General features: G+C 52.3%; 2 protein-coding genes across 2 annotated transcripts; both read left to right on the top strand.

Moving 5' to 3' along the window:
• Positions 1-7,610: 7,610 nt before the first annotated feature.
• Positions 7,611-9,793, top strand: C8Q71DRAFT_725187 (uncharacterized protein; the record flags this gene model as incomplete). Its single annotated transcript, XM_047921675.1, has 4 exons — positions 7,611-7,825; positions 7,923-8,187; positions 8,239-8,848; positions 8,901-9,793. 4 exons carry the CDS (start codon positions 7,611-7,613, stop codon positions 9,791-9,793), a joined length of 1,983 nt encoding a protein of 660 aa, XP_047777193.1.
• A 533-nt stretch (positions 9,794-10,326) lies between these two features.
• C8Q71DRAFT_725186 (uncharacterized protein) lies at positions 10,327-11,839 on the top strand (the record flags this gene model as incomplete). The annotated part of the gene is made up of 5 exons (XM_047921674.1): positions 10,327-10,648; positions 10,706-10,911; positions 10,963-11,167; positions 11,219-11,293; positions 11,346-11,839. 5 exons carry the CDS (start codon positions 10,327-10,329, stop codon positions 11,837-11,839), a joined length of 1,302 nt encoding a protein of 433 aa, XP_047777192.1.
• Between the last annotated feature and the right edge of the window lie 1,500 nt (positions 11,840-13,339).

The raw sequence follows: 13,339 nt of genomic DNA, 5'->3' as shown, positions 1-13,339 counted from the left end.
ATGTTCCATCACGTTTCATATGTCTCTCCACATCAAACTCCGAGTTTTGGCTTACTCATGCTGCTTACCAGCTTACTCATATCCCCAAAACCTCGGACTTAGTGCTTACTGATGAACCACTGATACAGCATGTGACCTGTATCAAATGTGTATATATACTGGGCTGGTTTGCCCTGTAATGAAAACGATCCTTCGTCCTCTCCTCTGCCTGCCAGCATAGGATCTTCCCTTTGGGACTGGTCTGTTCACTCACTCTTTAGTCCTTCACTGCCACTGGGCTTACTAAGCCTAAAAACTCTTTCTTCAACAATATATACACATGAGAGAGCCATCACATGATCGTACAGTAAGCATAACAGCATAGAGTCATAACGGAGCGATATGGTGCAATGAGCAAATACACAAGGATGAGGCGATATTGCACCATGAATGGAATGTCATGGAAAGGACTGGAACAGCGATGTGCTCAATGATGCAATACGATGCAATCAAGGAATGTGCTGGAACATGATGGAAAGCGGTGGAATGTTCCATCAGGGTCTAGATCTAATCATGTGCTACAGGTCTGCAACAAATCCGAAAAGAATGTACGTAATATGTAGCATAGTAGAACATAAGTCCATAACGGGTAAGGATAAGTCCTATCCCGTGTGATAACACCCAAAACAGTTGAAGTTCAACACTCCCACTTGTTCAAGATGCTACAAGCATGCCAGAAGACGACCTGAACTTCTCAATAGCTTTGAGAGGAACGTTCTTGGTCAAACAGTCTGCAAGCTGGTCTTCGCTCGCGACGAAATAGATTTCAGTTTCACCACGCTCGTAGAATTCGCGTATATAGTGATATCTGATCTCTATGTGCTTGGTTCGGCGGTCCACAACAGGATTCACCGAAAGGAAGATACTTCCTTGGTTGTCTAGACATAGAGGAGTAGGATTTGACATGTTGTCTCCAAGCTCCTCGCCGAAATGACGAAGCCAAGCCATCTGACGACAAGTGTCTGAGGCGGCCTTGTATTCTGCTTCAGTAGAAGACAGAGAAACAGTCGGCTGACGTCTTGACGCCCAGGAAATGACACAATTGGCCATCATGAAGATGAAGCCGCTTGTCGAATGCCTATCGTCGCGGTCTTCGGCCCAATCTGAGTCTGAGTAGGCAATCAGACCAGAGTTACTGCCGCCATCATAACAGAGTGCAAAACGCTTCGTTCCTTGCAGGTAGCGCAGAACGTAGAAAGCCAAACGCATATGCTCCTTAGATGGGTTTGAAGAAAATTTGGCCAATCGCGTGACCGCAAAAGCGATGTCTGGCCTAGTACCTAGCATGGCATACATGATACTGCCAATAATGCTCTGGTACTTCGTCCTAAACTCTTCGGTAGCAGTCTCAGTACTGCTCAGCAAGTTTGCGCCTGCTGGCAACGGTGTACGAGCTTCTTTGCAGTTGCTCATGCCAAAACGTTCTAGGACAGTCTCCAAATAGTCTTCCTGGTCCACGAAGAGCTTGCGCGTAGAACGCTCTCGACGTATTCTAAGACCTAGGAAACGTTGGACTGCTCCTAAATCCGTCATCTGGTATTCACGCGACAAGCGCTCTTTGACCGAGTCAATGAAGGGCTTAGAGTCGCCCAAGAGCAACAAGTCGTCGACATATAGAATGACGACACAAGTGTGATCTCCAGATTCACGGGTATAAACGTATACACCTGCATCCGAATAGGTGCGCGTAAAACCAAGCCCTAGGAGAGACGTATGGATCTTAGCATTCCATTGGCGTGAAGCCTGCTTAAGTCCATAAATCGCCTTCAAGAGAAGACAAACGTGGTCCTCCTTGCCTGGTACAACCCAGCCTTCAGGTTGTTCCATGTAGATCTCCTCATCAAGATCACCGTTCAGAAACGCCGTCTTGACGTCCATCGACTCAATCTCCCAATCCTCAAGGGCTGCGTGCGCGAGTAAGTATCGCACCGACTCAAATCGTGCAACCGGGGAGAAGGTCTCGTGGTAATCCTGACCCCAAACTTGGGTGAAACCCTTGGCTACTACACGAGCCTTATAACGACCATCGTGCTTGATCGTATAAACCCAACGATTCTTAATGACCTTTCTGTTCTTAGGTCGCGGAACCAGAATCCATGTCTTGTTCTCAATCAGAGAGTCGTACTCAGACTTCTCCGCACCGTGCCATTTGTGTTTGTCAGGAGACTTAATGGCTTCAGAATGACTCTGAGGTACACCATGGTTCGCTTCCGCAACAGCGCGCGCCATCATCAAAACTTCTGCTTCATGACGCTGATTCCCTTGGGTATCTGTGCGTTGGTCAATTGAAGCTGGAGGTTCATCTCCGTAAACGTTGTCTCTGTTCCTAGCGGGATTTCTCCCAGCACCATCTCTCCGAGGCCTTTGATACTGAGGCTGAGGAGGAGGAACAGGATCAGGACGCGGCTGCTCAGGCGGATTTACTCCCACTGGCTCAGGTTGATCTTCTGGTTCTTCAGGTTCGTCGTCTGCGGGTACAGGTACAGGTAGAGGTTTGTCTACATCCTCCGGTTCCAAATCCGAAGGATCAAACTGCGGCGGACCCAGGGACTTCGGGTCATGGCCTAAATCTTTCCGTGCCGGAAATGTCTCTTCATCGAAGGTCACATCACGAGACACAACGATCCCTCGAGTGGCTGGGTTCCAAAAACGATAGCCCTTTGAACCCTGCTCATAGCCAACAAAGATCATCTCGACTGCCTTCTTGTCGAGCTTCCCAGATCTCTGTTCTTTCGGCACATGCACAAACGCCTTGCACCCAAAAACTCTAAAATAGGAAACATCCGGGATTGTGCCGTCCCAGAGAGTAATGGGGCATTGCCACTTCAAGCGGCGCATAGGCTGGCGATTATAAATATGAACCGCGGTGTCAACTGCCAATTGCCAAAAACCATGACTTAGTCCAGCTTGATGTAGCATAGACATAGCCTTCTCAACGATGGTGCGATTCCAACGTTCAGCTCTCCCATTTTGCTGAGGTGAGCCGGCAACCGTCTTCTGGTGTTCAATACCATATGACTTAAGACGGGCCGTGAAAGCGTCAGAAGTGTATTCCCCCCCACGATCCGAGCGTACTACTTTAATCTTTTCCTTGGTAACATTCTCAGCCCATGCCCTGAAATCCTCAAACGCTCGGAGCGATTCAGACTTCTGTTTAAGATAATAGGCACGTCCAAGACTGCTATAGTCGTCCAAGAAAGATATGAAGTATTTGAAACCATTCGGCACAGAGGCCGTACGCATAGGACCATCTTCATCGGTGTGAACAAGTTCAAGAGGCCTGGAAGCTCTCTTGTCCGATGGAGGGAACGGGGCACGATGTGATTTACCCCACTGACAGCCTTCGCACGGAGACTTGTCCTCGTCTCCGATTGAATCAACACCTTTCGTATGGCTAGGCAGTTTCTCAAGAGCTTCCTTAGAAGGATGCCCTAAACGTCGATGCCAGAGTTTCCAATCTGACGATGAAACAGTCCTTGCGGACTTGCGGCTCAAAATCTCCAAGAACAGCAGATACAAATTGTTCACCGGCATATAGTCTGCCTGCAAGATGGCATTGCCGATGTTCTGCGTCTTTTGCCCATGTTCAAACTTGCGGTCATAGATGACCATCCGTCCTGATCCTTGAACCAAACAATAGTTCGTCCTCTCAATACATCCGGTTGAAAACAAACGACCGGACGCATACGGAATATAGGCAACGTTCGTAATCGTCGTTGGAACTCGCCTTCCGTTAACCAAACAAACTCCCTTAATGGTACCTTCTCCAAGTGCTTTGATGGTAGCAGCTCCGGCCGTCTTAAAAACAATAGGGACACGATACTCGTGGTAGTCCCAGAAATCAGACAGATCATTTGTGATCGTCATAGACGCACCAGAATCCATTATCCAGTCAGTCATCTTTCCCTCAGTCTCAGCGGAGTGATCCGCAACATAGAAAGAAGAAGTCAATTGAGCGGAGCCCGCAGAGCTCGCATCTACTTGTACAACATTCGACGACTGTCCAGAAGAAGCACCATCCGACGTAGATACCGTATGCGAAGAATGTCCATTCGAGTCCGATTTACCCTTGCCCTTGCCTTTGCCTTTGCCCTTTCCCCCCGACTTATTGCCTTTTGGGCGCAGATGAGGGTACTTGGTCCAACAGTTCTCCTCGCCGTGAGGACCTCCACAAGTCGGACAGGGAACCTTCGACTTCCGCTTAATCTGCGAAGATTTAGATGCGGACTGTCCCATGCCGGACCGTCGAAGAGATTCCTCGGCCAAGATCTTGTTGACGACCGTCTCGATCTTCAGATCGGTCAACTTCGTGGTCGCCATGAGCGCAGAGACCATGGTCTGGTAGGTCTCCGGCACCTTGGACAGGAGAATCAGAGCCTGCGTCGACTCGTCGAGCTTGATCCCTCCAGCAACAACTTCCTTCAGACGAGTTACAATTTTGTTCGTCTGGTCGTGAAGGGGTTTAGAGTCCGACATCTCAGGCGACTTGATGAGCGAGCAAAACAGCGACCAGGAATAGGCCGCATCCGGAGTACCAAACGCCGTTTTAAGGGCGTCCCACATCTCCTTTGCGGTCTTCAGGGTTTCCCCATCTTCCTTCAGGAGGTGGTGATGAATGTTCCTCTCCGTGCGCATCAGGAGTACACCTTGAGCGCGGGAGTTCATCTTGCCATAATTGGCATCTGTGGTGGTACCCGGAGCAATAGCAGGCCAGGCTTCTATAAACGTGAGGTAGCCGCGCATGGCAGCCGACCAATTAGCGTACTGAGACGCTTGGGCAAGCACGGGAATAGCGTCGGGCTTGACGTCTCCCATGGTGGTTGTCAGAAGAATAAACTCGTTAAATTCTTCGGACTCAAAAACGATTGGCTCTAGAGGAGCCTCAAACGAAACTTCAGAGAGGGGAGTGAGAGGAGAGTAAACGGTGCTGCTTGGCGACGGTAGCCTTGCAACGTGTTCAGGACCAGGAGGAGAAGATGCCTCCGAAAACGAGTTAGCGAATATAAAATCTTCCTGCCAGGAAGCAACCGGTATGCCACCCCAAGTGTTACCTGGCGGTGTGTAATCAGGAACGTCGTAACGATGAGGACAGTGGTTTTCGTCGCAAGCGTTCCACTCAGCTTCCTCAGGACGATAGTGATAGTCGTAGACTTCCTGATAATCGAATAGATGATGATGACCGGTACAATCGTAGGGTGTTTCACCACTACTATGTTCGCTGATGTCCGAGTGATGCTCAGACGAAGCCACAATGTGATGCTTAACAAACTAATATTCCAGGTATTTAAACGTATTGGTACGCCGACCAAAGTTCTACAAAACGATCCAGTCCAGATATCCGCCGTCAGAGACTAGCGTAAGCTCCCTGGCTACCTTGCGGTACCTACGAGCGAGCGACTCTGTATCCGTCGAAAACTCGACGCGCCCAACCTGCTTGCAAGCCCACGAAATTCTCTCGTGCTGCTCCTTCGACCAGGTAGAGACCTTGTCGATGTTGTCGTCGACCCAATTGAGTTGGTCGGCGAGACGATGAAGAGCCTTCTGAGATTCGCCGTCGAGACGATCGAAGAGGTGTTTCTTGTCGAAGATCGCTTGGAAACGATCGGCGGTGGCGTGTACCTTTTTGAGAAGGATACCCTTGGCGTCTTCAGCGGACTTTCGCTTAAAGTCAGGGAGAGGACGAGGCGCAGAGAGACGTTCAGCCAAAGGCTTAGGTGCAGAGGTGGAGGTAGAGGTGGGGCGAACTGGGAGCGGATGGGACTGGGATCAAGAAAACGTTAGATCCGAAGATCAGAGGTAGATAGTGTCGGCGTCGGACCAACCTTTCTCTCAGGTTTGGCCGGAGGATAAACTTTAAAATCGCTCTTTCGAGCTACCCTGGAGAGACGCTCTGACAAGGCCTTGGGCACTGTGTCCTTGAGACGTCAAACTCAGTCCAAAAGGACAGCAAACGGTGCCTAACTTACTCCTTGAAGAAGTAGGACTTTAAACAACAGTAGTGCGCACTGTACAGGGAGCTGGTCAGTGACCAGGGCTCATAACCTGATGAACAAGGAGTGTGGTGGCTAGCCTGAGGCAAGGCTACAAAAGAATACTACAGGAGCACAAAGAGCACTGTAGTAAAGGAGGACTTACAACAGATCTCTTAAGAGCTGAGAGGGAAGACTCAGAGGCGTTAAGACGAGAGGAGAGACCGTTACATTCTAGGGCGTATCCAGCCCGGTATATATACACATGAGAGAGCCATCACATGATCGTACAGTAAGCATAACAGCATAGAGTCATAACGGAGCGATATGGTGCAATGAGCAAATACACAAGGATGAGGCGATATTGCACCATGAATGGAATGTCATGGAAAGGACTGGAACAGCGATGTGCTCAATGATGCAATACGATGCAATCAAGGAATGTGCTGGAACATGATGGAAAGCGGTGGAATGTTCCATCAGGGTCTAGATCTAATCATGTGCTACAGGTCTGGAACAAATCCGAAAAGAATGTACGTAATATGTAGCATAGTAGAACATAAGTCCATAACGGGTAAGGATAAGTCCTATCCCGTGTGATAACACCCAAAACAGTTGAAGTTCAACACATATCGACTTCTACAATGCTATTGCTCGCAACATCATCACTCATCCCCCCCTAGCTCACGAACTTGCGCAGCGGTGGACGTACCGCGATCGTATTCACGCCAACATCGCTGCACGACTCCAACAGACGGCACGCCTTCCTGGCTTCTCAGGAAGTGTCCGAACGGGACAACGTCTCGGAAGGGCAGCTCAAGGCGGCAATGACGTTCCGCTGCCGGACTGGGCTATGTATGCCCCTCTGGCTGACAATGGGGTGTCCGCAGAGGGTACAGAGGGGGATGATATGCTTACTGTCGGATCGCTGTCAGCGCAGGACTCAGATACCTTAGTTACATTCATGGACAATCTTGGCGTACACGATCGCACAGAGCATGAGACGTAGGTGATGACACTCATATGTATGAAGCTTGGATAGTCCAAATATATGTCTTTTGCGATGCGGACAACTTGCAATGCACCAATGCGGTCGATCGCGAGCTTAGAGTCAGTGGTCATTGACTGGTGAAAGGATTCACAGACTCAGAACTAAGTAGCACTGGCATTCACTCGGAGCACGAGATCATGAAGTACAATGTCAGAATTAGGAATATCATGATGTATTGTTTTGATCAGGGGTAACGAGATAGGCCGGAGGTACAATGAACGGGTCGCTCGCAACGCCGCAATCCTGGGCGATCTGTGCATACTTAAGTGCGTTCGCCCAACTTGGTACTCAGTCGCTGTCACTACGTACGGATACAAGTGAGCATGTCTTTGCATTGAAATATTCCAGAGACGCGATACTTGATTACCTGCTCTGTTTTCCCTTGCACTGGCATGCTCACCTCGTGTTAGGTACATCGTAAACCAGTGGACTGGCACGACTCCTCATTTCAGCCTGAAGCGCCATAGCCGCACTGTAAGACACACTTCGAACGAGCACATTTTGTGATTATTAGAAGCGAAGGATGAACTGCATATGAGTTTGTGCACCCAATGGTACCTCTTTCAGTCGTTGGTATGTCTAGTTTCACCGCGTCGATGTTCTGGGTTGGTACGATCCTCGATCTCGATCTCGAGATCTACCCTGGTCCCCGATTATCTCATTGGGCCCGGGACAAGATCTGTCCCGATTCAGTGCATGCGTGCTTCGGACGGACCCTCAACCGAATAGTTGTCAAACAGCTGTCGTGGACGTCAATTGAAGTACTGTACGTACTCAGATCGAAGGTGAGTACGCGCCCGTCGAGAACTGATAAAGACGACTCACTCTCTGGGGCATCCACCCGCACATTCCCCGATGTACAGCACCCTCCCTTTCGCCAAGTGTCGCATAACGCCTACCGGACTGCAGTCCGTGAAGGACGGTCTCGACCACGATGGCCTTGGTCAAAGCTACCCGTCTCGTCTTCACTCCGCTGCTCTTGCATTCCTCGTCTCAGGCGTACGAAAAGATGGGCGACACAGCCTGCCTAATGATGCTTTTCATCCTGACTGTAAGGCGGCCAAGACGCCAGGCAGCCGCGACAATTACAACATGAGGCGCGAGCTACTCGGTCTTGCACTCGATACAGTGAGTCCTAAGTAATGTTTGCGCTCATCAGGCGGCCTGAATGCGCCCCAGATCACGACGTACGACCGCCTCAGTGGCGGCGCTACCATTGTCGTATCCATTCCTGGGAGCTTGAGGCCAGGCTCTGATCTCCAGCTCGAGAACATCCAGACGGATGTTTATTTTCCGCCCGGAATCTTCAACGAGTTGCCGGAGCTTCAGCCCGTCCTCTCACAGCTCATCCAGCTCACCGTCGAGCTCATTGGCATGCCGGTCTGTCGGCGCTGGCGGCGTGCGGCAGAGCATGCCGGGTGGGATCTATCCTCTAGCGACGACGGGCCGAACCCTAACGGTCCATTCCCCATCTTCCCCGTTATCAACACCAGCTCTCATTACAGGATCTGGGGTCGACGCACGGGGGAGCTAGAACAGCTCCTTACCGCCGCAGGGTACACGGGAAGTCTCATTCAAGTCAGCGTTTCCCCGCGCCGTGATACGTCTTCCCCTCACACTGGTGCGCCCGAGCCCGCTAACAAAGCAACCTCCTCCGACGCTGCGTGTCTGGCCGCGGATGAGGTAGGCCACCTGCGTGTCGAGAACGCGCAGCTACGTGATCTCGTACGTCGTCTGAAAGTTGAGATTGCTGCGTTGCGTGGTCCCCAGAACAAGACCACCGACACCGGTACGTGCTGACTTTTCTCTGAGGGGGTGTTACTAATTATATTGCACGCTAGTTCGCTTGCTGTTCGGCCCCGATGTGGACACATCACCTTCCCGGTCCACACCTTCTCCTGTCATGTCGGCCGCAACGTCCCCACCTTCGTCTCGTGGGACCGTCACCTCCACCGTGAACTCCCCGTCTTCGTCTCGCGGATCCTTTATCCCCGCTATCTCTCTCACAAGACCCCCGTCCTCGTCCGGCGGACGCGCTCCACCGTCCAGCATCATCCTACCGCAGCTCGTAGACTGCTCTCCGCTGACGGCCAAGCCTGCGGCTCCGGCGACGCCACCTGTGGCCCGTTCGCAGCTGGCAATCGCAGCAACGCCAACAACTGCCAGCGGCCGTGTCTTTGCGGTGCGTGCGTCAGCGTCCAGCGACGGCAACAAGGCACCGAAGAAGGACGCTCCGTCCAGAACCACCGAGGTGAAGGCTATGCAGGGGGGTACGCGCCCCTTACCTGCTGAGCCGTCGCCCCCGAATACGTTGGCAATCACGCCACAGCTCGGGAGCCCTTTCCGCTCGCCTAGTGCCAAACCTAGGATGACGTGTTCCATACGCTCGCTGCCTTCCGGTTCGCCCGTGTCAATCTCTGACTCGGAGTCGTCTGTGGGATCATCCTCGCGTCCGCTTTCTCCGGTGTCCCCGTTCTTGTCCCCGTCGTCGCCGTCAGAGTCTGTCCCCGGGACGGTGATCATCGGTTTTGGCTACCGCTCGGCCCGCTACCTCGCCAACATTGGCCTCCCAAAGTATTCTAACTATGTGCTGGACGACGTGGCTGTGACATTTGCGGCAGTGCTGTGGCCGGAGGAACTTCGCCGTCGTCTCAGCATCAGCGAGGAGCAGGCCTCAGGGCTGGCAGACGCGATGGTGGCAGACGCGCGCGATCAGTTGCGGCTTACGACGTAGTAGAATCATCAATGTGCTCATGAATGTAATCGCAATGTAATCCTCTTTCGTTGTGTGCGCTAACCTTCGAGAAGCCCCGCAATTTGAGCGATGCAGGGGACTGTTCACGTAAATCGACAATTGACATCTACACTTGATTGGGCTGGGATGAGACTGCTACCGAGCTCGCTGTCGGATCCCGCTACCAGCCTAGTAAAGGCCCCTCGATTGGTACGCCATATTCCATATTCAGTCTGACTGAAAATTTTCCAAGGTGCCCTTCAAACTATGCTCGCAAAAAATGATGTGTAACGTACCATTGAGTGCCTATTCGAACATCGCTGACAAGTGCCCGTCGCTCTTTTAGGACAAAACAATCCATAGTCGATGTGCCTCGCCGTGAGGACCAATTGTCATTGCTGTGCGCTGCCGGCGGGCAGGGTCCACATGTCTTCCATCCAATACGCTGTGAGCCTTTAAGTAAGTGTTCCATAGCCTTAATGAATCATTCGCCGGCCCCCCGTTGATTCTCTGTCACACGCGCTTCTGTATCGATGCCTCGAGGTTCCAGCCGTAAGGTCACTGTTGCACCGGCGGCGGATGCACCCAGTCATCAAAGCCGTCCGCCTCTTCCCACCTCGCAGAAGGAAGCGTTGAAGGCACAGCGCGCTGCAAAGCAGCAGAAGATCCACGCGGAACTCGAAGCGTGGTACCAGCAGACTGCGGCGTTGGCGGCCAAATTAGGAGAAGAGTTCGACCAGTCGCAGTCCCACTTCCTGACCTTGATGTTCCAGTTTGGGACAAAGGAGGCCGATAAACGCAAGCCGAATCTGTACAACGCCTGGCTCCACTGGCGCGCAAACCAGGTGAACGAAGGTATTGGTTCTTTCTTGACTATACATTGAAGCCTTCTCACTCACTGTTCGCCTTCAGACCTCCCAAGAGGTGAGCGGAAAAAGCTTCGAGACATTCAACTCGAGCACGGCGAGGAGTATTACGACCTTACGGATGCCCAGAAGGAGGAGATCAAGGCCGACCTCGTCAAGGAGCGGGATTCGACCTCGGAGGGAGCGTTTCGCTTGACGTCCCGGGGTCGACTGAAGATATTGTATTCAACGCTCAAGAAGATCGAGAACATGGTACGTCCCTCGTCGTTTACTTAGTCGAAATACTACTGAAATTAATCATAGTACGAGTTCCTCAAGATCATGTGCGGCATTGACGTGATGTCGCTCATTGTTCGGAACGACACCTCGTTTCATTTCAGCCCTATCTGGTTCTTTACTGATAAGAGCATCCCTGGTTACCTCGTCAACAACGTACGCAAGGGTTGGGACTCGGACAGGATCGCTGCAATGGTCGAAGCCTTCGTGCTGGCGAAGTGTGACCTCCGGAGTAAGTCGCCTATCTATCCATTCATATACAAGCTGCTGACGTATGCTTGAGGCATGGCGAACACATCGAAGCTCAAGGCGAAGCGACTGAAAGCTCAAATCCAAGACAAGATAACTGAGCTTCTCGGTACGTCACCCTTCGATGGTCAAAGTTCGCTCATACTCACCACGCACGCCAGTCGCCATTACGAAGAACCCGAACGTGCACATGCATTACAAGAATTTTGAGCGAGACATCGTCATCCGATATGGAATCGACATCGAAGGCTGGACCCACCCAACGTTCAACAGCCCCTCGAAGCTGAGCACGAGCCTCCCTCCCCTTCAGACCCTCTTCGACGCACTGGAATCGGGTGCATGCCGCTTCGTCGACCTCTCCACGGAAGACCTTGCGAAGCGCAAGGCCGATTATGCGAGGGAGGTTGCTTCCGGGGAGATCGCGCCGCGCAAGACTCGCAGCGATGCGGGTCGCAAGCGCAGAAAGCAGGCCAAGAGGTCTGTTCCTGGAGGACGTGCTGGCGGCGGGGATGACGGTAGCAGCAGCAGCGAATCGAGCGACGAGGAGCGCGAGCCTGAGACTGACGGCCCTGCGCGCAAGCGACGCCGTACTGCGACCTCTGGTGCACGCAAGACGGCCCCCAAGAGCTGTGCGATCGTTGACGAGTCCGACTAGCCTCACATCTGCCCTGTATACACGTTTACCATTGTCTCCGTTGTCGCTGTTCAGCTCATCTTCGTCGACGAATAGTTTCAGCTTCTATGCAGCCCATCGGTAAAATGATGTATTACTCGTAGTTACTCGACATTCACGCGCTCGTCTCGACAATGTCTATGATCATAAGCTACTGATATGTACGACTCTACAGTAGGACAAACTTTCGTCACGACTTTAACAGCACTAAGTCTCTGGGGCCTCCGGCATTCAATCTCAAAATGGCAGGAACGAGACGCTGAATCTCGAAGCAATAAGCGTGAGATCTCTGACTTACAGTTCAGTCAGGCACGGAAGGCCTGGAAGCAAGCCCAGGTGTAGCTTATCGGCAAACGTGGCCTGAGGGTGGTCGCGAATAGCGGCTCCGGTACAATCAGGAAGTGGAGATAGCGTCTCAACAAGGCATGTGTAGAGACGCTGAATCTGAAAGCAAGAACTTGGGGATCTGACGTACGCATTAGGCAACAAGAGACGCTGAATCTGAAAGCAAAAACTTTGGGATCTGGCGTACGCATTAGGCAATGCGAGACGCCGAATCTGAAAGCGAAAACTTTGGGATCTCACGTCTGCATTAGGAATACCTCGGCGCAGGGAGGGGAGCGATAAGGAGGTGGGGAGAGTCACTGACTCGGGCGATATGTGGCCGCCTTGACGGACTGACGGAAGCACACATCGCACAATGAGATGGGAGAGTCGTCAAGAGGGAGAGGAGTGAGCAGCAGGATAATGAAGGTATATATGTTGAGCAGTGCGCCGGGAGGTTCCAGAGTACACCACCGGAAATAGAAAGGCGCGGGCCGACACGGCGGGCGGGAGGCATGGTGGCGCGACGACTCGGGGCGGAAGGGACAGGGGATGATCGAGAGACATGGTGGCGCTGCAACTGCGACGAGAATAGCATAGGGAGAGCGCCGGCGAGAGGACGACAAGTGGCTGTAATAATATTGATATAGGTTAGGTACAAATGTGGAAGCCCATCAGCACTTGGTGGCTGAGGGACCGACAGCTACCCGATGTGGAAGGAGGCGGGGGACGACGTCGAGGCTACTGCTCAGGAGTGGCGGGCCTGCACGGGAAGGACCGGTAGGTCACGGCCACGGTCGAGAGCGCGAAGGAACGGCCGAGACACAGAGCACGTGCTGGGGTCCAGCGGCAATGGCTCGAGAGGTCACCGGCAGAGTCAGGATGTCTTGGGTGAGATAACGGGAAGTCACTGAGATGCGTGGAAACGAGCCTACACTAGGCAGGTCACATGGCCCGTCTTACCTGTCTAATTAGGCTGCTTAGGTGGGATGATTAGGTGCTCCCTCGGATGAGTTACGATAGCGTTCAGCAAATAAGGAATATTGACGTACAGTATGTACTCATGGTCTCGATGATGCCGTGGTACGTCAGAACTGGAGGAGTCCTTGCTCAGCGATGGGGACTACGGGTATCACAATTCGCTCATAATCAGACTGA

Source organism: Rhodofomes roseus (assembly GCF_022264815.1).
Source record: "Rhodofomes roseus strain CIRM-BRFM 1785 chromosome Unknown C8Q71scaffold_15, whole genome shotgun sequence".
NCBI lineage: Eukaryota > Fungi > Basidiomycota > Agaricomycetes > Polyporales > Fomitopsidaceae > Rhodofomes > Rhodofomes roseus.
Note: the sequence above shows the minus strand (reverse complement) of the source record. Positions and strands in the feature narration are given on the sequence as shown.